The 24,340-nt window shown below is 39.0% G+C and overlaps 1 protein-coding gene across 12 annotated transcripts in view; it reads right to left on the reverse strand.

Annotated features, from left to right (window-relative positions):
- The window catches only part of GALNT13 (polypeptide N-acetylgalactosaminyltransferase 13), a 360,918-nt gene that overhangs the window by 54,467 nt on the left and 282,111 nt on the right, over nucleotides 1–24,340 (reverse strand). For 4 of the 12 annotated variants that reach the window (XR_016280868.1, XR_016280866.1, XR_016280867.1 and 1 more), the window contains exons 12-13: nucleotides 16,315–16,344; nucleotides 4,479–4,662 (exon numbers count right to left, since the gene is read on the reverse strand). The exons of 2 other annotated variants lie outside the window; for them this stretch is intronic. Coding sequence is in view for 6 of the 10 variants with exons in the window: in XM_089520000.1 (XP_089376126.1) it covers nucleotides 12,841–13,026; nucleotides 16,315–16,344 (216 nt within the window). In the remaining 4 variants the exon portion in view is untranslated. Of the gene's footprint in view, nucleotides 1–2,655; nucleotides 4,663–9,923; nucleotides 9,957–12,827; nucleotides 13,027–16,314; nucleotides 16,345–24,340 lie in introns of those variants that run through there. 6 more of the 12 variants (XM_089519999.1, XM_089520004.1, XM_089520003.1 and 3 more) reach the window with 4 other exon arrangements.

The following is a 24,340-nucleotide window of genomic DNA, read 5'->3' on the forward strand; positions in this document are numbered from 1 at the left end:
TCAAGTAAAAGAAAAAACCCTAGACCATGTTGCTTAGCAGTACGGTACTAATCTCAAAACATTATTTAACTTGTTTTCAAGCTAGATAAAAATACAGTATTTGGGTCTCAAGAATCCAGAAATACTCTTGAAGATAAACTGAATTCATTAGCACTGGCTCAAAAGTCCTGTCTAAGCACAATACCTTACCCAGGTGGACCACGGACAGAGAATGTATAGCCCTCTACATATTGTTAGACTTCCAGCATTCCGCACCATCAACTATGCTGGCATTGTGGATGTAGGCTGCATGCTCTCCATCTCCAGAAAAGACTAACATGAGGATGAGAGATGGGGCTGAGCATACCAACTGTCCTCCAAAGTCTTTGTGCGTATCAGGCCCACTTCCCCATGTTGAATAGCAAAATTTGCAGAAGTGTACTACTCATGTTAGTTTGAATGCAGAAGTCTCCACTTGACCAGAAATCCTGTTTTGTCAAAGCTTCTGATCATACAAGTGATTCTGCTCATGTTCAAGTGAGCACAGACCTCTTTATACAGGGACCGAGAGTTTCATGAGAGTTATTTGGGGAAGATAGTCAGGTCAGAAGTAGAAATCAGTTAGGTTCAGGATCAGAGTTAACTAGGAGATGAGTGTGTGAGAATGAGATTTGAATACACTGAATAATCAATCTGTGATGGTAGGTTCAATTCCTGTTTGACAAATAATTATTTTTGTATTCTACACTTGAGCCTTTGAGAATGCTGCACAAGGAATACTAGAAAGCTTGAGTTCAGACACATGATGTCTGTGGTGTCAGCAGTTAAGCAAAAATGGTGTCTGGAGTTTTGTCCCCCAGTATAGCTTTCCCCCCTGAGGCTTTGGGTATAGTACAGACAAAGAGGGAAACTGGATTGGCATAGCCATGGGCTATTTTCATCTGCGAACTAGCCTTTTCATCTGTTTTAAAAGGTTAACCATTTACATTTCTAAAGTTCAACTATAGCTCCTGATCAGTGGTGACATCCCTTTTTACACACTCATGTGAGTAGAAAGTTGAGTGCTGCTGGGCTAATCCTACTCAGTTTCCACACCTTTACTTGAGAGGTGAAGGAATAAATTTTCCAGGATGCTAAGCCAGGTGCAGAGCAGAAGCAACCAGACATGGTGGCTGGGTTAAAGAGAGGAAACAGCTCTTTGGCCCACCAAGAATATAAAAATTACAAATGTGGGCAGAGGGGGGAATCCAATTCCTGCTGGACTATGGTGAGATTCATTGTTTTGAGTAATCTTCAGTGAGGACAACCTAATAAGAATGATGCAAAGCTCCATTGCTGCCTTTCTACTAGGGACTTTCTAAATTCATTATTGAACAGAATAGTATTAGAGTACACTATTTTGTGGCAATGTTTTCTCTGCCTTCTGAGTAGGTCACAGGTCTAACTCTCTAGAGATCTGTCATCCATTTGCAAGAGGCCTTAGTGATGTAAATATTGTTAGTGTTGGCATATACGTTGGTGGAATGGACCTTCAGGAGCCAGCCTCCAATACATTACTGCCTCTCATGTGCTATCAATGCTTTGCCATCACTGGTCTGGTCCCAACCAACAGCCAAGGTTCTGAAAGCAGACCCCATATTATGAAAAACTGCCCTCAGGAGCTAAAAGAAGTGCCCTAAAATCATCCTTCCAAATCAAACCCTAAGTCTGAGCAACTTTCTACACTGAATATCAGTAATGACTCTGCTTGCCATGCTTCATCTTGTATCAAACCTTCTGTGACTACATCTACTAGATCTCCTATTTGACCGTTGCTTACCTATGCCAGATTTCAACTCCACTGCAGCTTGTTGCAAAGGAAGATGCAGAGCAAAACTACTCTAGCAAGATTGATAGTCAAACCTATGACCAACTTAAAATGAAGAGACCTGATAGACAACTCTAAAGGTACAGAGATAATCTCACACCTCATCTTGTGAGATTTTTGTCTTTTAGAGGAAAACATTGGCACTTCTCTAAATATTAATACAAGAATTATAGAGACCTACCAAAAGGTTATCCCCATCAATGCTATCTCTTAATCCAAATCAGGTTCCCTCCCCGAAAATATGCAAGGCCCTTAGCAAAGGCATTATTCTTTTTCCAAATTCCAGAAAATGTTTTCTATGGGAATAGGATTAATTTATCTGAACCTTAAAAAGGTAAAGAAAAAGGTTTTCTGAACCTTACTGCTGCCAATATCTCCCTGTGAGTGCCAAGTGAAGAAATCATAACAGGTCAGTTTGAAAATTTAGGTACCGTGCACTACCAATTAGGGTGCCACTGGTCCTGTGTGAGACTGCTACTAAACTTGGATCTTTCATTTGGGCATCTGGTTTGTGAGATCAGGTAAAAGAGAAATTCCTGCCATGCTTTACTTCATTCACTCTGACTAGCAACCCCTCATCTCTTTTGTCTTTTTCCCCCTCTGTATCATAAGAATATCTGGCCACAAGCCCTGCTCAGACTGTGGAGATTATTGCACCTGCAAATCCCGCCAGGATAGACTCAGGATTGAAAAGAAAAAAAAAAACTGGTGTTATTGCATGCAGCTGAGCATGGGTGAGTACAACTTGTCTGCAGCCTGGTCTCCCACCGTACTTATCAGCTGCTTTTCAAAAACTGGAGCTGGCCGTTTTGGAAAAGCTGCCGGATAAGTGCAGCTGGGGTCTGGACTGTAGACAGATTGCACTCGCTTGGCCTTGGCTACATGCAACAACACCTGTTTTTGACTTTTGACCCGCACCTATCCTGGTGGGATTTTCAGGTGCGATAATCTCCTATGTCTTCTGCCTCCAACTCATCTGTTTCCTACTGATTACTGGCCTGCTTTATGTAGACAGATGTTTTGCCTTTCACTCCACTACCCTGTAACACTTAGCTTGCCACTCTGTATCTTTTACTATCCTAGTATATTGTAATGGTGAGTGAATGAATGAGAATGGGCAATAGGCATGTGAATATTCCAGACAGATAATATTACTAAAGGACAAAACAACTTGGCAGGTTTCATCCATAGGAAGAGTCTATATGTGATCTTCTCCCAAGGTCTAAAGCCTTGTGTTTTAGTGAGAAAGAAACAGGTCCAGACAAACACTCCTCTACACCATGGTAGATTGATACCATTCAGCTGAGTACGAATCACTTTGGCTAGCTCAGTGTGACATGTAGCGTTATTAGATAAACCATATGTAAATTTAGCTGAAGTGACGCATCTTTTATGCATTTCTACACCTAATATCACTTGTGACAGACCAACATGGAAACTACTGCAGATTCCAAAGTCACAACCAGATTGCTCTTACAATGAAAAAAGGCATAAAGTTATGCCATATAATTGGTTTTCTTTTCAAAGAACATCCTGTTCATTATTTATATTTCTACCAAGCCTTCTAGGTAAACATGGCTTTCAAAGCTATCAGTTTATTATACCATGGTTTTAATTAAAGCACTGCTGTCACAAGTAAAACTTTCATACTTGCACATCTGTTTAACTTCATAATATTTGAAGACTTAATAAGGATTGAAGGGTAGACATTTTTGGGCAGGATCTTCAGGTATTGTTATCTGCTGCATATGTCAACAATAATAAAAATGATATTAAAGAAGAATTGTTACAATCATTAAGGAATGGGACTAGTTAATATAACAAGGTTCAACTTGAACTCAAGTGTCCAGTGTAAACATGCCATGTTTTCAAGATATTCAAGAGAAGTAGACTGGCACTACTATTTTTCACAATGGCTTATACTTTGCCAGTGGTACATGTTATTTCTGGACAATATCAATTCCATTTCATGATGTGATTTTTTGCTGCTATTTTAGTTTTACATCCCATCTGCCAGCATATCCTTCATTAAGTATTGATTTTACAAAGAATAAAAAAAATCAGGAATGACTTTTTTTCCCTGCTACTATACATGAAAAACATCTGTTATGTACAGAAAAATTACCATCAAGAAATCCTTTCCTATATGCTGGTTATGTCCGATTAAAAATACTAATTCTTCCTTTGTTGCCATGAAGGACCAGTACACGCACATCATCTTAATGAAACAAATGATATAATCTTTCACAACGCAAGTGAATTTCATAAGGCATTTAACATTGTCACTTTCAAGCAACATTACATGACAACCAACAGTTAGCCCACTATCCCACCTTAAGATCTTGGAGTTCAGCCTTTCAATGTTTTTCGTGAATCTGATCTTCTTTTGAATATGTCCTGGTAACAGTGTATGTCATGGTATATAAAGCGCTCATGTGTTCAGCTGAATGAGTAAAAAAGTTTGAGGGGGAAAAAGTGCAAACATGCTTTTAAGCCATTAAAAAAAATGTTCTTCCAACAAGTAGGCTTTTAACCAAGCATTCAAAACCTTTCACTTCATCAACAAGAGAAAGGAATGTATATCCTTTTATCTGATCTAAATGAGTGAAGTATAAATGGTCTAGAATCTTACAAGGCCTGAAGAAACACAGAAAGTCTCTCCTTCCCTCTTGGCTTTAGGCAACCAAGGTCATGTTACGGAGGAGCCACTGCTGAGATCGGCTTTCGCTGCAATCTTTCATGGTAGGAACCATTTTGTCATCCTCAGACGGCTCATCAAGACACTGGTTGCTGTTCACATGTCTCAAGGTAAGCCGCTGTAAAAAAATACAATCATCATGAAGAAGATGATTTAAGTTTTGGACAGTTCACATATTTCTCCAGAAACTATGACCACCTTGCCAATGGAATACGATTGCTCCCCTACAACCCAGTGTTTCTCTTTCCTGTACTACATTCCCAGAGCACAAGTGAGCCATCCAGCTGCGGCTCCTGATACAGAAAGGTAATTTTAAAAAGGATCTTGGGATGAATGGATGAGTGATGGGTCAAGTTTAGGAATATGTTGTGTACCACAACACTTCCAAGCATAACTGGTAAAAATAGCCAACACAGATCCGTGAAGGTACAATGCTATACCTTCATTCTGATCAGCATGACATCAACGTTTTGGAAAAGCTGGTTCCTAGTTGCTTAAGGTAGACTTATGGCTACCTTAAGGCCAACCTATTATGATATTTTCTTGGTAAGATTGGTACAGAAGGGTTCCTCATTGATTTCCTATATGGGTGAGAGTGTGTAACTGGCCAAGATCATTGAGTGGGTTTCCATGGCTGAGCAGAGATTTGAACCTGTTCTCTCAAAGTCCTAGTCCAGCGCTCACACCTCTACACCACACTTGGTCCTTATTAAAGCAACTCAAATGTTATTACAGTATTGATAATTTAGGTCTGATACAGATGGGCAAAAAGCACTGTCCTGGGGCTGAAATTAGGGCTCAGGAGAGTGGAGTAAATTCTAGGTGACATATCACCAGCTGTAACTATGGGATAACTACTCCCCATTTTAAAAACTGGAAAGATATTCAGTAGAAATATTAGATTAGATTTCAGAGTTCAAAATAGTATAACTCTCCAAAGTTGGGTTCAAATAAAATATTAACATTAATTTAATTGATATGTTTTAAACAGGGAATATCAAAAAGACAATGGTAACTGATACTTTATTCTATTGCACTGTATGGTTTTTAAGATGTTGTAACCTGCCTTGATTCCTTGAGAAAAGGCGGGCTATAAATATTATTATTATTTATTATTGGCATTATTTTCTTTCTCAACAAATTTTTAAAAAAGAGTTTTCTGATAAGCAACATACATCTTTTGATCCCCACCTCCAGCTTCACTGTTGAAATGATCAGTTATTTCTTTACAGTTACTCACTAAAACTTGAGGCACATGTAAAAACAAATGAAATATTATTTCCATTTTCTTATTAAGTGAACTGACATGGTTCTGGTCAGTTCTCAGTGAAATGTATTGCCTATGCCCTGTTTTGCTGTTTTTAGATGAAATAGTGTCAGCTTGTCTGGTATGGAAGAATTATCTCTCTTCACTAAGTCTTATCTCACCTATATCCATATCACTGAGGTCTAATCTGGACAAAAGAAATGGTGCAGTTTGACACTGCTTTAACTGCCATGTCTCAATGCTAGGGGATTCTGGGATTTGGAATTTTGTGAGATATTTAGCCTCCCTTGTCAGGGAGCTCTCATGCCAGAACAAACTATAAGTATATTTACTGAACTTGTCACCTCATCTCCACACCCACAAAGTTTTGATTTCTATGGACATTTTCACACACATAGTGCTATATAATAATAAATAATAATAAAAATTTTATTTGTATACCGCCCTTCCATCGATCAGGGCAGTGAACAACATAACAAAATCATATACAATAATAAATGACAGCCAAATAACAATATACACATATTAAAAACAAATTAAAAACACAATCAGCCGACCATCTTGCCGACAGGAGAGGAAGGAAGGCTATCTGGAGCTTCATTCGGGGAATGCAGCCCGAAATAGGAAGGTTTTTAAATCCCTTCTAAACTGAGCCAGGGAGGAAGCTGAGTGGAGCTCTGTGGGCAGCGTGTCCCAAAGGGCCGGGGCTGCGATGGAATATGTCCTCCTCGTCGTGGAGGTAAGTCTAGCCCCTGGAACCCTGAGTAATTGCTGCCCAGAGGTTCTGAGGGTGCGGGGCGGAATGTATGGGGAGAGGCGGTCCTTCAGGTATCCTGGGCCCAAGCCATGTAGGGCTTTATAGGTAATCACCAACATATAAGTCTGTCCCTTGACTTTTCATTCCACTCTATGCATCTCAGGAAGTAGGCTCAAGTCTATGAAAGCTCATGCTACCAACTTCTCTCTTTCAGTTAGTCTCAAAGGTGCTACAAGATTCCTTTGCATACTGATTTTTCATACTGACACAAGTATGAAAGGCACTGTTACTGATACCGGATGTGTGCTTTGGAATTGCTAAGGAACAGGAGAGGTGTTTTTAGATATTCTGTACTGGGACAGTGTCCTGAATCTGGGCCTTCTATGTGCAAAGCATGTTCACTACAACTGATCTGTGGTCATCACTAGGACAGAATGTGTTGAAAGGCAGAACATAACAAAAATGCTTCCTGTAGCAACCACTGTATTCAAGGCCATCAGTTCCATTTCAGAAAGTATTTTATAATTTATAAAACACTCAAAGATCTCAACAGCATTATGTACTTTAATCTGTTGAGTTGCTGTTCACACTAAAAATAGTAGGAATGAGATTTATAAATCAAATCTCTTTTGTACTGTGGTTTTGCTTTGTATAATAGTGACACAATGCTGAAAGTAGATGGTGGCATAGGAAGAAACATACTAGTGCCTGAATGTTGTAATCAAAATGTCAGCTCAGTATCTACCTTGCTCTTTAATCTCTTGCAGATACTCATTAAGACAGATTTGTATTTCTGACCAACTAAGTACTTGCTGAGAGCCAGCATGGTGTAATGGTTTGAATGTTGGACTATGACCCTGGAGTTCAAATCGCCACTCAGCCATGGAAATTCACTGGGTGACCTTGGTCAAGTCACACTCTCTCAGCCCCAAAGGAAGGCAAAGAGACCCCCCCCCCCAAAAAAAAAAAACAAACCTTGCCAATAAAACCCTACCATAGGTTTAGAGTGGATATAATACACAGAACAACCACAACAACAAGTTTGTTTCTTCTTTGCCTGTTTGGGACTGCAAGCATTGGTGGGGGGTATTATTCACCTGGTAGGGCCATCATACAGCTGTGACTTTATATGACTTGACAGCTTAGTTGTTGCCACAGTAATATGAAGTCACAAGCTTCTTCATGGCTTATAACAGGGATGGACAACACATAGGCCATGGATGACATACAACCCCAAGGATTATTGTGGCCCCACAAATGTTGAAAAGAAAACCCCATGATAGGTTCACCTTAAGGTCGCCATAAGTTGGAAACAACTTGAAGGCATCAAACAACAACAACACATTGTCCTTCTGTGACTGCACCACTGTAAATGGTGGCTGTGTTGTTGCCATACCTCTAAAGTTCTGCTATTTGTGCTTCTCTGCTTGTTTTTGCTTCTTCTGCAAGCATAACTTTCCTACAAGTATTTGTCAACTACCTTGTTTGCCTTCTCTGTTCCTCTTCCTTCATATTGGCTTCCCGCATCATAATTTCTTATGGGACAAGCCTGACAGCTTTCTACACCAAACAGCTACTGGAACTGCTGCTGAATGTCAGTAATAGCAGCCAAGGGGTGAGGAAGTGCCACACTGAAGGGCAGAGGAACAGTAACCAGCCTTAAGACAGTGCCCAACCTGGCTTAAAAATTGCCAGGGGGCTTGTTCAGATATTAGTTCACGGAAATACCATTGTTTTTCAGTCTTTGAGTCCAATGGCTTGCTAAGATCTTCACTAGGCAAAAATCAGTGAAGAACAACAGGTGTACCCATCCATCCTCAAAACAAACAAACAAACAAAAACCAGGGCCAATGGCAGCTGCAGTGGAAATTTTGATTGGAAATATAATGTGGAAATAAGGGTGAGTACTGCCTCATCAGTCCACTAACATTGTTTCTTTTATGTTTTGAAAAAAAGAAAAAGAAAAATACACCAAGGGATATCTGTTTAGCTTATCCCAATGGTTTATATTTGCTTAATTTGCAAAGATTTCCAATAGCAAAGATCTGTTTTCAGAAAAACAGTTCAGCAAAATTTTGGTGGGTGTTTTTTTTTATTAAAACCCAGAAGCAGGTGGATGTGTAATGTTATAGATAGTGTTAAGGAAAGGTGAAATCACATATTAGGATGCCACTGTAGAAATATTTTTTCTTTTCAAAATGAGACCCTTACCTTAAAATAGTTCCAATGACAGGACTGCACAAAGACCTAACCTTTCGTGAAATGATTACACTTTATTTTTCACTAGACTGGCAAGTGTCACATTTTGCAATTTCATGTGCTGTGCAATTTCTACAGGGAAAGCTCTTTAAGGAACATCTCCCCTGAGGTTTGCCTCTTACTTTAAGCAAACTGTCATTCAATTCCCAAAGAAAAGCCTACATCTGTTATATTAAATCACTCAAGGCCATTTCATATTTTTTGCAGTCCTGTAAAAACGGCATTTTCCCTCTATTGAGAGCTATGAAAACAACTTGTTTGCCAACAATTCAAGATATCTTAACATAACTATCATGTTTCAGCTTTAAGTTCATGAGTGAAATCATGAATCTTCACCAGTTTTAAGTAAGCTTACAGACTAAGAAAGCTCATAGATGCTGTACTGTCTCCCATTAATTGTCTCTTTGGATTTGTCGCATAATTTCATATTAGACAAATCTGTTGCTGGGTTTTTCAGTGATCTTCTTTAAGCACTCATTTTTCCAGTTCTGTCATTACCACAAAGAACTTTCTTTGTCTGGTCAACAACTGATTACATTAGGAAAATGTTACCAACAAAACCACCCAATCTAGAATTTTTCATTTTTCAGTATCAAAATTATTATAGTACAGACACCTCAAGCTGTTTAATAATAATAATCTCTGTTCTCATACTCAAATGGATACAAGATTGTGCAGAAGAATACTACTATTATATTACAACACAAAACTATTGCAAAAGAGTTTAATTATTCCCACTGTTTTAGCAATATATGTTCAAGTGTTTTTATCTTTATGTCTTTGTGAGAAGAGGCTGCAATGCTTTTCTATACTGAAACAAAATTAGAAGACAAATGAGCACTAGTTTAATAAAGAATATTGTAAATGCTTTTGAAATTTTAATACAAAAATCAGAGTGATAACATATGAATCAAGGTATACATCTATGGGGAAGCTGGGTTTTTTAAATACACCATTAGCCAGTGCTTTTCCTTTATAAACAACATCAGCATTGTCAGTCTCAAAAAATATAAAAAATTATCAATATTTATATGAGACACCTTTCTTCTATCTATCTATCTATCTATCTATCTATTATTGAATTATATTTACTTACAGGATGTCTTGGCTGCTCTCCAAATACTGCTTCCTGAGTGGCACACATAACAATTCCACAAAACATGTTTTAAAAAAATCACATTAAAACTGATATTAAAGTAATAAAGCTAAAACAAGCACAAGCTAAACATAAAGCAAGGACCTACTAAAAATGATGGGCCAGCTTCCAAAGAGTTTCTTACAGGCTTCCAAATAAACTATGAGAAACCAAACTAAACAAACAGTTTATGGAGGAAAACAGGAGAACTTTCTACCAAACACTGAAAATGCCTTTCTTGGATGAGGTTAAACGGGTTTCTACTTAAAACTGCATTGGAAACACAACTTCACTGATGAATCTCAAATTTTTGGACACATTTTCTATGAGAGAAAGTGTTCTCTGAGATATCTTGGTCTTAGGGTGCATGTACACTGTAGAAATAATGCAGCCTGACACCACTTTAATTGCTGTAGCTCCATCCTAAGTGCTGTCATTCCAGCCTGGGATTTCTAGTTTTACAAGATCTTTAGCCTTCTCTTCCAAAAATGCTGATGTCTCACAAAACTATTAATCCAAGGATTGTGTAAGATGGAGCCATGGCAGATAAAGTAGTTTCAAAATGCATCACTTTACAGTATAGATGCACCCTCAGACCAGGAGTGGGAAATCTGGCCTTCCGGATGCTGTTGGACTACAATAGTGCGGAATGCTGGGAATTGCAGTCAAAGAACATTTTGGAGGGCCACATGATTCTTACCCATTTTAAACCTAGGGCCTAATCTTAAGGTATCGGTATCTTGAACTGGACTGAAAAGCACATTGGCAGCCGATGGAGCTGTTTCCATATAAGTGTCACATGCATATGCCAAACAACCCTCATTATTTGCTGGTTTTTTTGGTAGCATTCCTTATGGGCAATGTCATAGACAAACTGTAGATCAGTTAGGTATTGATATAAATTATCTGGTCACTATCTTCAAGCAGATATTACAGCCAGAGTATCAGCTAAAAGCAGAAGCGGACATTCAATGACATAGCTGTCCCTTGTGCATCCTGAAGAAAGGCTGTGTCCAGAAGTACCCCTGTATATTGGATTTCATTATTCAAAGACAGTAAAATACTGTTTGGAAATAGCCTCTCCCTTATATGTTATTCCACAAGGGTTCCCCCCAATACCATTACTTCATTTTGTGTGAAATAAGCCATAAAAGGAATTCAAGCAAACAAGTGGTTGTTAAAATATCAAAATAGAGCAACTCTTTAAAGGGGGGATCCTGAACCTTTAAAAGGACAACACAAACAGATACAATTGCATTTTGGTAAATTCTTTTCAATGATATATTAACATTTTTCATAATCTTCAAACTCTTTTTATTCTGTGATTTGGCAGGCCTAGCTCTAATGATTGTTATTTCTTGTATGGTGATTGTTGGAATGAGTTCACAATAAGAAGCCTGTGGGAGTCTCAGGAGCAGACTGATAGGAACTCTCAGCAGATGCAAACCTCTGGGGGGAAAGTTGTGAAGCCATGTTTTTAGAATGCTGCTTTTTCTATAGCAGTTAGCCAGTGACAAATAAAGTGGTCTAATGGGTAAATTTATATTTTATATGCAAAGGGATCTTGTAACACCTTTGAGAAAAACTAAGTGAAAGAAGTTATCACATAAGTTTTCACAGACTTGGTCTGCTTCCTCAAATGCATGGAGTAGGAGGAAGTACACCAAGTCTATGAAATGTTATGCTCAGTTAGTCTCAAAGGTGTAACAATTTTCCTTTCTATACTGATATTCCAGACTAATATGACTATGTCTTTGAATTTTGTGCATTTTATAGTTTGCATACTTTAACTGAAGTTCCATAGCCTCAGATTTGAGTCAAGCCAAGCTCTTATCTGGTTCATACATTTTTAAATACAGACTGGTCATTGCTTCTACGTGGAACCACCCATGACTGTAAAACTAAACAACATTGCTACTGCATAGGCTAAGGTAGCATGTAATTATCTTCTTGGTTCCATTGACCCATTCACATCTTTTGTAAAATCAATAACCTTCAGTAAATATGCAAGCTGACCCACATTGCTCCAACATGGCAAATAATGTTACCAAGCAACAAAATGTCACTTTCCATATCCACTAACACCTTGGCCTTATGTTCCACTTTGCAGCATCAGCAGACCATGTGAAAGAGTGCAAGATTCCCAGGAGAAGCGTGTTTTATAATTTTTTGCACAGCTGTATACATCAATTTATTTATTTATTTAATTTATACCCAACCTTTCTCCCAGTATGGAACTCAAGGTAGAAAATAAAGTATATGCAAAAGACTATTTATAATGGTTTAAAAAGCTTTTTTCCAGTGCTGCTGAACTTGTGCTGAACAACAGCAGTGATTATTGTCCTTTAAGTGGTTCTCACTGTTTGTTGCACTCTCCTGCAGTGTGTGCAGCATTGTATGGGCTGTGGTTCTTGACACCAGTGCACTGCAAAAACAAATGTGAATATTACCTTCCCCCCTCTCCAATGGAAAAGGCAAAGGATGTCATTTTGATTCTTAAATCATGGCAGCAACAGCAGAGCATAGGACTGGTCAATTAATAGCAGCTGCTACTTACTAAGAACAACGTATTTTTAAATACAACACAGAACTACACTTTCTAGTTCACAGACAGTGTTTGGAATAAAGAAAGATGTGGAGGGAAAAGGGGAAAGAGGTATGGCACAGAAGGCAGTTAACAGATGGTTTTCACTTCAGCTGCTTTTAACAAACTCAGAGTTTGGGAACATCAAACAAATGCCATGGTTAAGCTGCTATTTCTATGTCTTCACACTATGTATAAACTAAACTAATCATGGGAAAGGAAAAGAGAAAGAACAAAAATCAAATCAGCTGTCAGATTATTTTTTTCCCCTTGATACCAACCTCCAGGCATGTACTAAAGAAAATAATCAGTGGGGCTGGAAAAAATATTCCTAAAAACCTCCTGCCGTGTGTAGTTTCTCAGCAGCCACCTTTGGAAACGGCTGCCATTACAAGTCTCCACAGTGGGGCCACGAGTGCCATCTTCTATTCTGCTTATGGTTAGACATGACTGGGTAATGATATGAAGAAATGTGTGCGTCTGTATGAGAGAAAAAGGGCAAAATGAACAGTAATAGCAAAACCAAGGAAAGGAAATCTCCATCAAGCCTTAGCAATGAAAAGGTAAACAAACCAAAATAAAGTTATGCTGTTAGGTAAAGCTGTAAGGTAGGGCCTAAATACCCTGAAGGCTCCTGATCCCTATCTGATCTTGGAAACTAAGCAGAGTCAGAACTGGTTAACTCTTGCATGAGAGACTGCCAACCGATACTAGGTGCTGTACACTGTATTTCAGAGGAAGGAACTGGCAAAACCACCCCTGAGTATTCCTTGCCAAAGAAAACTCAGTGAAATTCATGGGGTCACCATAAATTGACAGGCAACTTGAAGGGATATGCACACAAAGCTGCAAGGTTTCATCTCTAAGTAGTCCCAGTAATTAAAGGGTTTCAACACAATTGTTAGAAATGAGAAGATTGAATAAATGCAAGAAATCCAAAGATCCTGAGAGCCACATGCAGATTTCCATTCTCTCTGGCTGCCATCCAGGTGGCCTCATTTCAAGTGAAACTGTTATGTTATTCTAGCTGAAAATCAAGTTGCTATTCAGCAAAATTATGTAAGAGAGAGTAGGTCTTGACTCTAGGATTTTTTGGCTTGCATTGGTTAAAACACCAGGTGGGAAATCATGAAGGGTGGTGGTGGTGGTTGCAAGTATGTTTTCTCTTGCTTTCAGAAAGAGGGTACATTTTATGAAAGCTCTTCCATGTAAAAATTCCCTACAGATAGGAAACAAGGGCATAACAGAGAGTATTTCTGCCTAATGTTTTTATTTGGGTTATGTGGAGCATTTGTTAAGATTAAGGCACACTCAAAATGTTCTTGTGGTGTGCAGAACAGCCTTCACTGTCTTCTGTCCCACCAGCATTACCTTACTTGCTAGAGAAAAAATCCTAGAGAGTGGATTCTCCTTGTCATTTTCAGGCCTCACTCTGTCTCTCCGAGACAGCAGGAAGCCAGAAAATGATGCTCGGGAGAAGGCATGTGCCTCTGGTTCCTCCTCCTGGCCCTCTCCCGGCCTGTCTGAAACAGATGGAGGCAGAGAAAAGGGTGGGGAAACGAGGAGCAACTGGCACATGCCAGTTGCGCCTCCGCAGAGACCTTTTCTGGCCTCCAGCTGTCTCCAGAGAGACAGCTGGAGGCACTGGGGCAGGGAAAGGTCTTTGGGGAAGAGAGACGGCCATGTGCCCAGTCCTCTTCCTCCCTCATTGCCTTCCCCTTTCCCCAAAGAGTTCCTTCCAGGGATGCATCAGGTCTGACAAACCCCCTCAGAGAGGAGAAGGGGTTATGGGCCCATTGCTCCTCCCCTACGGGCCCCTACCTGCCCCCAGCTGTCTCTGACAGACAGCTGGAGGCCAGGGGAGGGGCATGAGGAGGAGGAACGACGACACACCTCAATTCCCCCTGGCTTCTGGCTGTCTAGTGGGGAGGGGGGAGAAGTCCTGGCCTGGAACAGCATGGAAGTTTCTTAGTGGTTCTGATAGAAGCATTTCACCAGAAAAAGCAGATTTCACCCACTGTATCTGCATCTTAATCAACTGAATTTTTATGCACTGTTTACTATATATATTCAAGACTATGTGAAGAGGTTGCACTGACAGTTCACTGCACTTTTATGTATTACTTACTTTTTGTAAGGAAAGCTAAATGGAAATAAATGAAGCAACCCCTACCAAGCAACATTGAAGAACACTGTTCAAGAACATTAGAGCTGTGTTGCAGTGCAATCTTCCCACAATTTTTCTAAATAAAACACATTTTATTAAGTCTAATAAGTCACTACACCACACCATTTGTTTTACTAGAGTATGTTGTAGAACAATAAGAAAACTGAGAGACCACTGTCCTTATAATGTCACTTTGAGTCAGCAGCTGGAACATCAATTTTCACTTTTATTTCATTATGTGTCTGAGGTGCATGTTCATGTTTTTTTTTCCTTTTTCCCTTCCCACTAGTGGAAAAGAAATCTCATGTGAATAAATTAATGGGAAAATTTAATAACCTACTGTATTTAAATATTGTACACATACATTCAGTGTATCCAAAAGATAATTATAAACACAGTAACAATAATTTTGCACAATACTTTAGACTGTAATGGGGCATAATGAAATTTTCTGACTCCATTGAGTTGTAGGGAATTAAATGAAGCCCATCTCAGATCCATATATAGTCCTCTTACACTGTTAGCTTAATCCTGCCAATTCAGAGGAAATTATGAATCCATGAAATCACTGAACTTTCATCCTAAAGATAAAAGCAATGTTACGGAAAGTAAACAGACTACATTCGAGGTGAAGTACTAAAATATATGCCAGATTTATCCACAATCTTTATGCCCTGGCTATTTTAATTCAAAAACCAATACAGAAGCGCTGTCAGTTATTTCAGTAATTTTCATCATTAGGTGCATAGCTAGTTAGCACATGAGCCAATGCAGTCAGTCAGCCAGTGCATGCTTACCAAAGATTATTGACTAACCTGTCTTAACAAAAATAACAGCTGGTTGCTTAAAGTAAAAAGACGTGTTGGCACAACCTTTTCTCCACTAAAAATCTATTAAAAACACTGCTAAACTTCATTTGCAAGTACCCTGAGTTGTAATTAAGATAATCTTCTGATTTGCCAGGCATTTTCACTTACAACTTTTCTACACTGCTATACTGTCAAGCAGGTATCAGTGCTTCCTAAACATGATGGGACATTCTGGCTAATTGCAGAATCCATACAAGTGTTATTGGCATTACCATTCTGCTTTCTGAATTAGAGAAATTTGAGTTTATTTCTCCAAAGCTCATGCTGCGAAATTTGGTGTTGATGTGCTCAGCAAAAGGTTTAATCTGCATGGTCAAAATCTATAGAAAATTTGCCACGCATTTATTTCTGTGGGTGCAGGAAAAGGCCATAAATGAACCTTTCCTTAGTACTTCTGATTACAGATTATAGAAAAAACAGATCTGTGCAGTTCAAAATGAGTATAACCCTAAAGCCTAATATGTAGTGCATGATTCTTGTCACTTGGATGACATCTATTTACAAACAAATATGCTTCCTTTTGTGACTCAAAATCCAAATGTACTGAAACAAAATATTTTCAAATTCTGGCACTATGCTATGAATAACAGGAAATCTAAAGCCTGCCACCATATAAGAAAGTCTACAGAAAGCAACTATATGAAGACCTTATGTACCACTACAGCAGTAAACATACAAGCACTCTATACTACTCTAGAATCAATTACAGGGGTTGCCAAATTTCACACTTACCTCAAAGTTGTATTCCCATTTACCTATGTACTGGCAAAAGTAAAACACATGACACACAGTCAAACCATGACTTGGGAAAATATACAGAGAGCTTATGTTTCTTTCAGTTTGATACACTAACAACTCTGTTTAGACAATCAGCCAACTGTATGTAACCCAATGTCTGTCAAGCTCGCTCACTACCTCAAAACTCACTTTCTATGAAATCTTATATTTTTATTAGTACAGTCGGCCCTTCTTATACAGTGGATCCTTGTTATACGCTGGGGTTTGGTTCCAAGATCCCCCGTGTATAACAAAATCCGTGTATGCTCAAGTCCCATTAAGTATAATGACATAGCAAAATGGTGTCCCTAATAAAAAATGAAACATCAAGGTAAATTTATACTTTTTTGGAACATTTTCAAACCGTGTATGCTTAAATCCGTGTATAAAAAATCCGTGTATAAGAAGGTCCGACTGTACACGGATTGTCTATACACGGATTCAAGCATCCATGGTCTGAAAATGTTCAAAAAAAGTATAAATTTCAAATATCAAGCCTTGATTTTCCAATTTTTATAAAGGACACCATTTTGCTATGTCATTACAGTTGAACCTCACCTTACGCGGGGAATCCGTTCTGGACCCCCTGTGTAAGGCGAATTCCGCCTATGCTTGAGCCCCATTCAAGTGAATGGGGCTTGTGTGCGTGGCCGTGCAGCAGCGCACTGCAGGCGTGCACCCCATTCATCCAAATGGGATGTGCTGCCCCTTGCGCCTGTGTATTCCTGCGCGGCTTGAGCACGTAAGCTCAAAGCTGCATATAATGCAAGTGCACTGTATATTTAATGGACTTGAGCATCCACAGATGTTGCTATCCATGGGGGATCTTGGAACCAAACCCCAGCGTATAACAAGGGTCCACTGTAGTAAGTTCAAAAAATGTGGCGAGAGAGAAAAAAATCTCCCTCAACCTGTAGTCATATTTTCCATAAGAAAGCAATAGCAACAAAATTACTCTCTGACTTTATGTGGGCAAATTGGCAGTAAGATCTTGAACAGATTCATAAATATTGTTTGACATAAATTTTGACTGCCTCGCTTTGTATGCACCGATGAAGTACACAGAAGAGTTGTTTTTCCTTCTGTCTAAGGTAAAAAGAAATTTGTTAAAAATCATTTCCTTGCCCTCGATCCATTAACATCTTCATCAGATCAATTTAAAATCTATATTTCAATGATTAAATACCAAAACCTTTGATTTTTGAGCAACAATCAAAGTATCAAATTATTTTTCTACTTTTGAGGGTAATACTGGGTTTATTTTGGCCATTTTTAGTAATTTAATATTTTTTTAGATTTAACAATTTAAGAATCAACAATTTTGTCAAGGATTAATCCAAACCTTTTTTTTTCCCTAATGTTTTAATGTTCATTAATTAAATTTACTTTAAGATGTTAACATTCGTGCCATAATGTTTATGTTTACATCACTAAGATGTTGGCAGGGGATCCTTATGAACATCACAAAGCATGCCATAGGCAGGCATACTCTATAGTTACCAGAAAGTTACTTTTAAATGTAAAATCTCTGCTCCTAAAACTCACCTGTTTCTGAATATGGAAAAGAACATTTGGTAGAACTTTTAATGGCTCACAAAGAATAAAATAAAGACTAAAACTCCTAAGTGTAATAAGCAAAAGAAAACGTTTTCCTAATATGGGATCCAAAGCACCTTGCAATATAAGTTAAAACAAGCTAGCTAAAATACTATATACCATATATACTCATGTATAAGTCGACCTCATGTATAAGTCGAGGGCAGTTTTTGGATCCAAAATCATGGATTTTGATATGACCCGTGGATAAGTTGAGGGCAAACACTGGAGGATGTTACAAAAGATCTAAAGGGGGGGGGGGGGACAAAGCACCACTTCCCTCCCTATATCTCACTTTCTGGACCTCTCCCAAGCATCAGTCTCAGCATGGAAAGTGGGAAACAAACCTCAGTGTGCACGTGCGCGTGCGCACGCACACACACACACACACACACACTCTTCCCTTTACCAAAAGCATCTCCAAGGCACATGGCTTGTGAAAAGGAGGACAGACCCCACTGTCTCTCTGCTTGTCACCCCCAGGACTATAAGGTTCAGGGCTTGAAGAAATAGAGGACAGGCCTTTCTCTCTCTGCTTTTCACCCCCAGGACTCCAAGGCTCATAGCTAGCAGAAATGGAGGACAAACTTTTCTCTCTCCCTCCTTCTCACCCCCAGGACTTTCAGGCAAAACGGGGTACAAGCCAGGGCATACTTTCTGTGTGTTCCTTTCCTCAGCAAGTCAGCAGCAGCTTGTTAGGTCTGGCTGCGCGTAGGGTAGGATAAAATGTAGGGCAAATTGTAGGTCAAAATTTAGCCCAAAATATAGGACATTAAAAAAATGGAGGACACAAACAACTAAAAGCAAAAAATTAATATATATTAAAAACATTAATATAAATCTTTATATAATGGAGAGTTTGTTGCACCTCTGAGACTAAATGCATCTGAGGAAGCAGACTCTTTCAGTTAATAATAATAATAATAATAATAATAATAATAATAGAATTAAGGGACATGTAGATTTTGGAGCACCTCTGAGACTAAATGCATCTGAGGAAGCAGATTCTTTCAGTTAATAATAATAATAATAATAATAATAATAATAGAATTAAGGGACATGTAGATTTTGGAGCACCTCTGAGACTAAATGCATCTGAGGAAGCAGACTCTCTCAGTTGTTAATAATAATAATAATAATAATAATAATAATAGAATTAAGGGACATTAGGAGGCAGTGGTAGAGAAAGACCAGGGTTTGATCTGTTGCTTGGACATGAACATACCCCACTGGGCTAAATCACACTCTCTCAGCCTCAGGGGTGGCAATGGCAACCCCTCTCTTTGCAAAGCCCTAGGGAAAGTCCTTCTCTCTCACCCTCAGAGGATGCAGTGGCAACCCCTCCCTGAAGAAACCTTGCCAAACCCTGGGGAAACCCTTCCTTCCTTCCTTCCTTCCTTCCTTCCTTCCTTCCTTCTCCCTCCAGAGAGAGTCCGACTCCTACCAGGCTCTGCCTCTCTGCCTTCCTCCTCCACAGCTCTCCCTGTAGTCCTCCTGGCATGGCTGAATGGAAAGCTCCTCCTCCTCCCTGCCTGGCCAATGGGGATGGAGGAGCTGGGAGCTTGGCTGCAGCCTCTCCAAAACCGAGGCTGGCGCCAGGGCTTCAAACAGGGAGCCCTTACAAGGCTACAGAGGAAGGTGGGCACTTCTTTCACAAAATTTATTAGCATTAACTCATTGACCCTCCCATAAGTCTACCCAGGATTTTGGAGTTCATTTTGGAGCATAAATTTTTCGACTTATAGTTGAGTATATACGGTAGTAGAAAATTTAAAGAAATGCAAACTGAATCTCAGAAGTCCTTCATGCCAAAATCTGGTCAAAAATAGAAAAGGTAGCAAAACTCTGCATAAGCACTGCAACACTTCATACTTGGCACCAGTCACAGTCCACATATAAAATGAAAATACAGAGAACAGTATAGATTTCAGTTTGATATGTTAGTTTTCAAACAGGAGAAGTGTTCACCTTTGTGAGCCCTTCCACAGTCTGATGAAGTATATAACCCAGATAATGGGTATAATTAAACAACCAGGCAAAAGAAAATCTAAGCCTTCTACAATTAGTCTTAATTTTATCAAAACCAGTCTTCAAATCCCATTTCAGAGACACTGATTGAAGCCCATGTTTTATGCTGAGTTTGATTATAAGTTATGTATGAGACCAAATGTTTCAACGACATGGTACACTATACATAAACTTCCCTGATTTGTGTGGAAAATCTACATTCTCATTCTATAATTAGTGTCCTCATTCTTTTAATATTTTTAACAGACATCTTTTTATTTGGGAAAATATGATATATATATATATATATATATATATATATATATATATATACACACACACACACACACACAATACATTCCATATAAAGCCTAAGGAGTTCATTGTATAATGAGATCCATATTTTTCTGCCCATTTCAAATCCCAACAGGGATATACAAGCTCTCTTTAGCTCTCAACAGACAGTTTAAGAATAAGATATATTAGGTACCCCCTAAAATGGACAAAATCAAATCACAATTGACATCCTTCTAACATTCTTAAAGCTTAAAGACATTCTTAACAGTTCTTATTATCAGGATGTTCTTTCTGATGTTCAGATGGAATCTCTTCTCCTGTAGCTTGACTTCACTGCTCCATATCCTAGGAGATTATCACACTGCCTTTTTTCATCCTTCCCTCCCAATATAGTCACAGGCTGAAACCTTTTAAGCACAGATTTTATCGCACACCTCCGTGCCCAGGCTGGAGACATCCCATACCCAACTATGGCATCCAATCCTGATCCAGACTTCTCCAGCACTTTTTGAAAGAATGGGGCTTTCCTGTGCTTTGCAAAGTATGAGAGAAGTCTGTATCGGCTACAGGATGTCATGCCTCCGACCTGGGCACAGAGGTGTGCAATAAAATCCATGCTTAGGTTTCAGCCTATGCCTAGATCAGGAGGTAAGGATATAAAAGGGCAGTGTCTCTGGTGCAGCAGAAAACAATCTTGCTCCATCCCCAATATCCCTTCCCTTCAAATATTTAAATATGGCTATCATGTCACCTCTTAACCTTCTTTGCTCTAAGCTAAACATACCCAGCTCCCCAGGCCTCATAGGACATTGTTTCCAGTCTTTTCACCATTTTGGTTGTTCTCCTTTGGACATGTTCCAGCTCCTTCTTGAATTGTAGTGTCCAGAACTGGACACAGTATTATAGGAGAGATTTGATCAAAGCAGGCCTTACTAGTGGCACTTGAATGTCACAGTTTTGACTCCACAACAAAGTTGGCTTGCTTTATTTTTTACTTTGCCATCTTGTCTTTCTTCCGGTGACTCTGAGATGAAGTCACTGGCCCAAGACAGCAACAGTGAGTTTGATGGTCATGTGGGAATTAGAGCATGGATATTCAAAGTATCACTTCAGTACTCTAACAGTTACATCACACTGGCTTTCACAAGACCGCAACAAAACATATACACAGCTCTCACATATATCTGTAACATTGATGTACTTAAGTTGCACTAATGACATTTAAAAGTACTTTGAGTTTCTTGCATCACTTCAGTACTGAAGTAAATTGGACTGCTTGTAAACAAATAACAATGTAGAATACTAAATATAGAGAGACACTCCCATTGTCATGATGATCAGATACAGGGACGTAGCCAAGGGGGGGGGGTTCTTGGGGTCCGGACCCCCCCCTTCCATTAGAAAAATGAATGGTGTGTGCTGCTGCGCTGCTGCACTCAAGCCCCATTATAATGGTGGCACTTAGTCTGGACCCTCCCTTCCCAAAATCCTAGCTACGTCCCTGTCAGATAAGGTGAAATTTTTAGTTTTGTTAAACTTTATTTACATAGTATGTACCAATTAGGACCTAAATACCCAAAAGTCCTGGTTAGTATTTGGATGAGAGCCTGCTAATGAATATTGGGTATTTAGGCTATAGTTCAGAGGAAGGATCTTGCAAAGCCACCTCTGGGTATTCCTTGCCTAAGAAAACCCTATGAAATTCGTGGGGTTCCCATAGGTTGACAGGCAACATGAAGGTACTTACACAATCAAATACTCACCCACACACCAACATTCATGTACATGTACACACATTAACAGATCACAATAAGAACTTGGTATTTGCTATTTCTTATGGCCTAATTATAATGCAATGCTTAGTTGTTTGTTTGTTGTTGTTGTTGTTTGCCTGTCTTTATTGAAGCCCTGTCTGATACAAAAAACCCTGTTCTGGGCTTTTTTGCCAGCCCCCTGGACAGGTTGTTCTCTGAAGGTCTGTGGGGGAGTTTGTCTCTACCCTTTTTAGAACAAAGCTGAAATTCGGAAAAAACTATTGCAAAAGTGAACAAAAAGATCACTATCATAGGAATCCAAGAAGCATGCATTTCCACAGATATAGCTTCCCACGAAATATTGGGGATTTTTATTAAAATATTGCCAAAGTAGGAGCCCTTTTAATAATGCAAATTAATAATAATTCAATAAAAGGAATAACATCTTACTAAATAAAAGAAATAATGAACTGTTTCTGCAGAGATCTCTTAACTACTGGAGTGAAACCATGTGAGATTTCTTTCCTCCTGGCTCCACCTAATGGCTAACACTCATTTTACAAGACAATTGTTCATTCTTTTCGCTGAAACCTTTTAAAACATCTTAAAACAACAACAAATCTACAATCAAGTATGTTTTCAAGTGTTTCCATCAAAAGTATTTTCTGTAAACTCTTTCTGATAATAATTTCAAATGAATCTAAACATTAAAATCTCATGGTATTATTAATAGGGTCCATAGAAAACATAACTGCAGCCAACATTGCTATATAAATAGGTGCTGGTACGAACAACCTATTCACATCAATCACAAAAAGGAGATGCCGGGCAAGTGCTGGTTCTCTACTGTGGCCTAAATAAATAAATAAATAAATAAATGCCTACCTACCTACCTCACAGTGAAATACCACTACAACTGTATTGTGTAAAATGGTTAATTTTTCCTGTCTTTGTTAGTCGCAGCCTGTGACATGGAAACAGTGTATCTGGCTACATCCATATGGCCAGGCACTGCCTTTCCATATCATAGGCTGCAATGGCGGTCTTCTTAGTAGTGATAACAGTAGATGTAAGGCGTGGCCGCGCATGGGACCATTCAGTCTTCTAGCTGTTGCTGTGGAGTTTCAAGGAAACTCCGTGGCAAACAGTTTGTCTTTGTAGACTGCATTAAGGCCCCTTTGACCTGGGATTAGGCTAAATCTACTGGATCCATGTTTACTCTGCCCAGTCCTGGCCTGGGGCTAATGGCCTGCATTGTCCATACAGGACAATGCAAGGCTGGGGGGAACACGGCCCATATGGACAGCCCCATAATAATAATACAAATTTTTATAGGGATAAAATTGTACAATGTGTGTCTGTGTATGCGTGGTTGTGTACAAAGAGCTACATTTATTGCATTCCAAGTACTTTGCAAGTATTTGATCAAAAATTGGAAAAGCGGGATATAAATAAACTATTTATTATTATACTATTTGTGAGTGTAAAATTGCTGATCCACTCACAGAGGTTTTATTTGTAATGGTGTTACTTACCGTATATACTAGTCTATATGTCAAAACATTAAGCCCAAAAATGGGCTTCAAAATCCTAGGAAGACTTATATATGAGTCAGTATGGTAATACTGCTCTGTGAGCCTTGGGAAAGCTGTGGAGAGAGGAAGGAGGAGAGAGAGAAAAGGAGAGAAATTGGAGGACTGTGTCCTCCTTTTTGCAAGCAATCAGCCTTGGGGAATGTTGTGGGGAAGGGAGGTTAATTGGAGGTTTGTGTCCACATTTTGCATGCCCACACTGTGACCCTTGGGAGAAGTCCAGAGAAGGAGAAGGAGGAACTGGTGTCCCCCCTCCCCCTGTTTAGATCCTTTGTTACATGCCCCTGAGTTTGACCCTCAACGTATACACGGGTCATATCAAAATCTATGATTTTGCCCCCCAAACCTGCCCTTGAATTATTCATGAGGTTGACTTATGAATGTTTTCTGTTTTGTAATCCGCCCTGATTCCTTCGGGAAAAGGCAGAATATAATTTATTATTATTATTATTATTATTATTATTATTATTATTATTCTCATGTATAAGTCTAGAAATTTAGGTAAAAATAATTTACCCCAAAAACCTGAGTCGACTTATCCATGGGTCAATGTAAGTATTGTATCTTAACTCTTATTTAAAAGAAGGAACCATCTCCTGATGAAAAGCAAGAGTATAATATGTGAAGCTCCCGACCTCCTTTACTCTCTCATCCATCCAGTCTTAAGACTAAGCGCAAAGAGTTATGTCTGCTGGACTTTTGTAAGTTCTTTGACATTGTTTTACTTTGCCTCAT

Source organism: Sceloporus occidentalis, unplaced genomic scaffold, assembly GCF_023333645.1.
Source record: "Sceloporus occidentalis isolate IW3139 unplaced genomic scaffold, rSceOcc1.0.p SCAF_4, whole genome shotgun sequence".
NCBI classification, from domain to species: domain Eukaryota; kingdom Metazoa; phylum Chordata; class Lepidosauria; order Squamata; family Phrynosomatidae; genus Sceloporus; species Sceloporus occidentalis.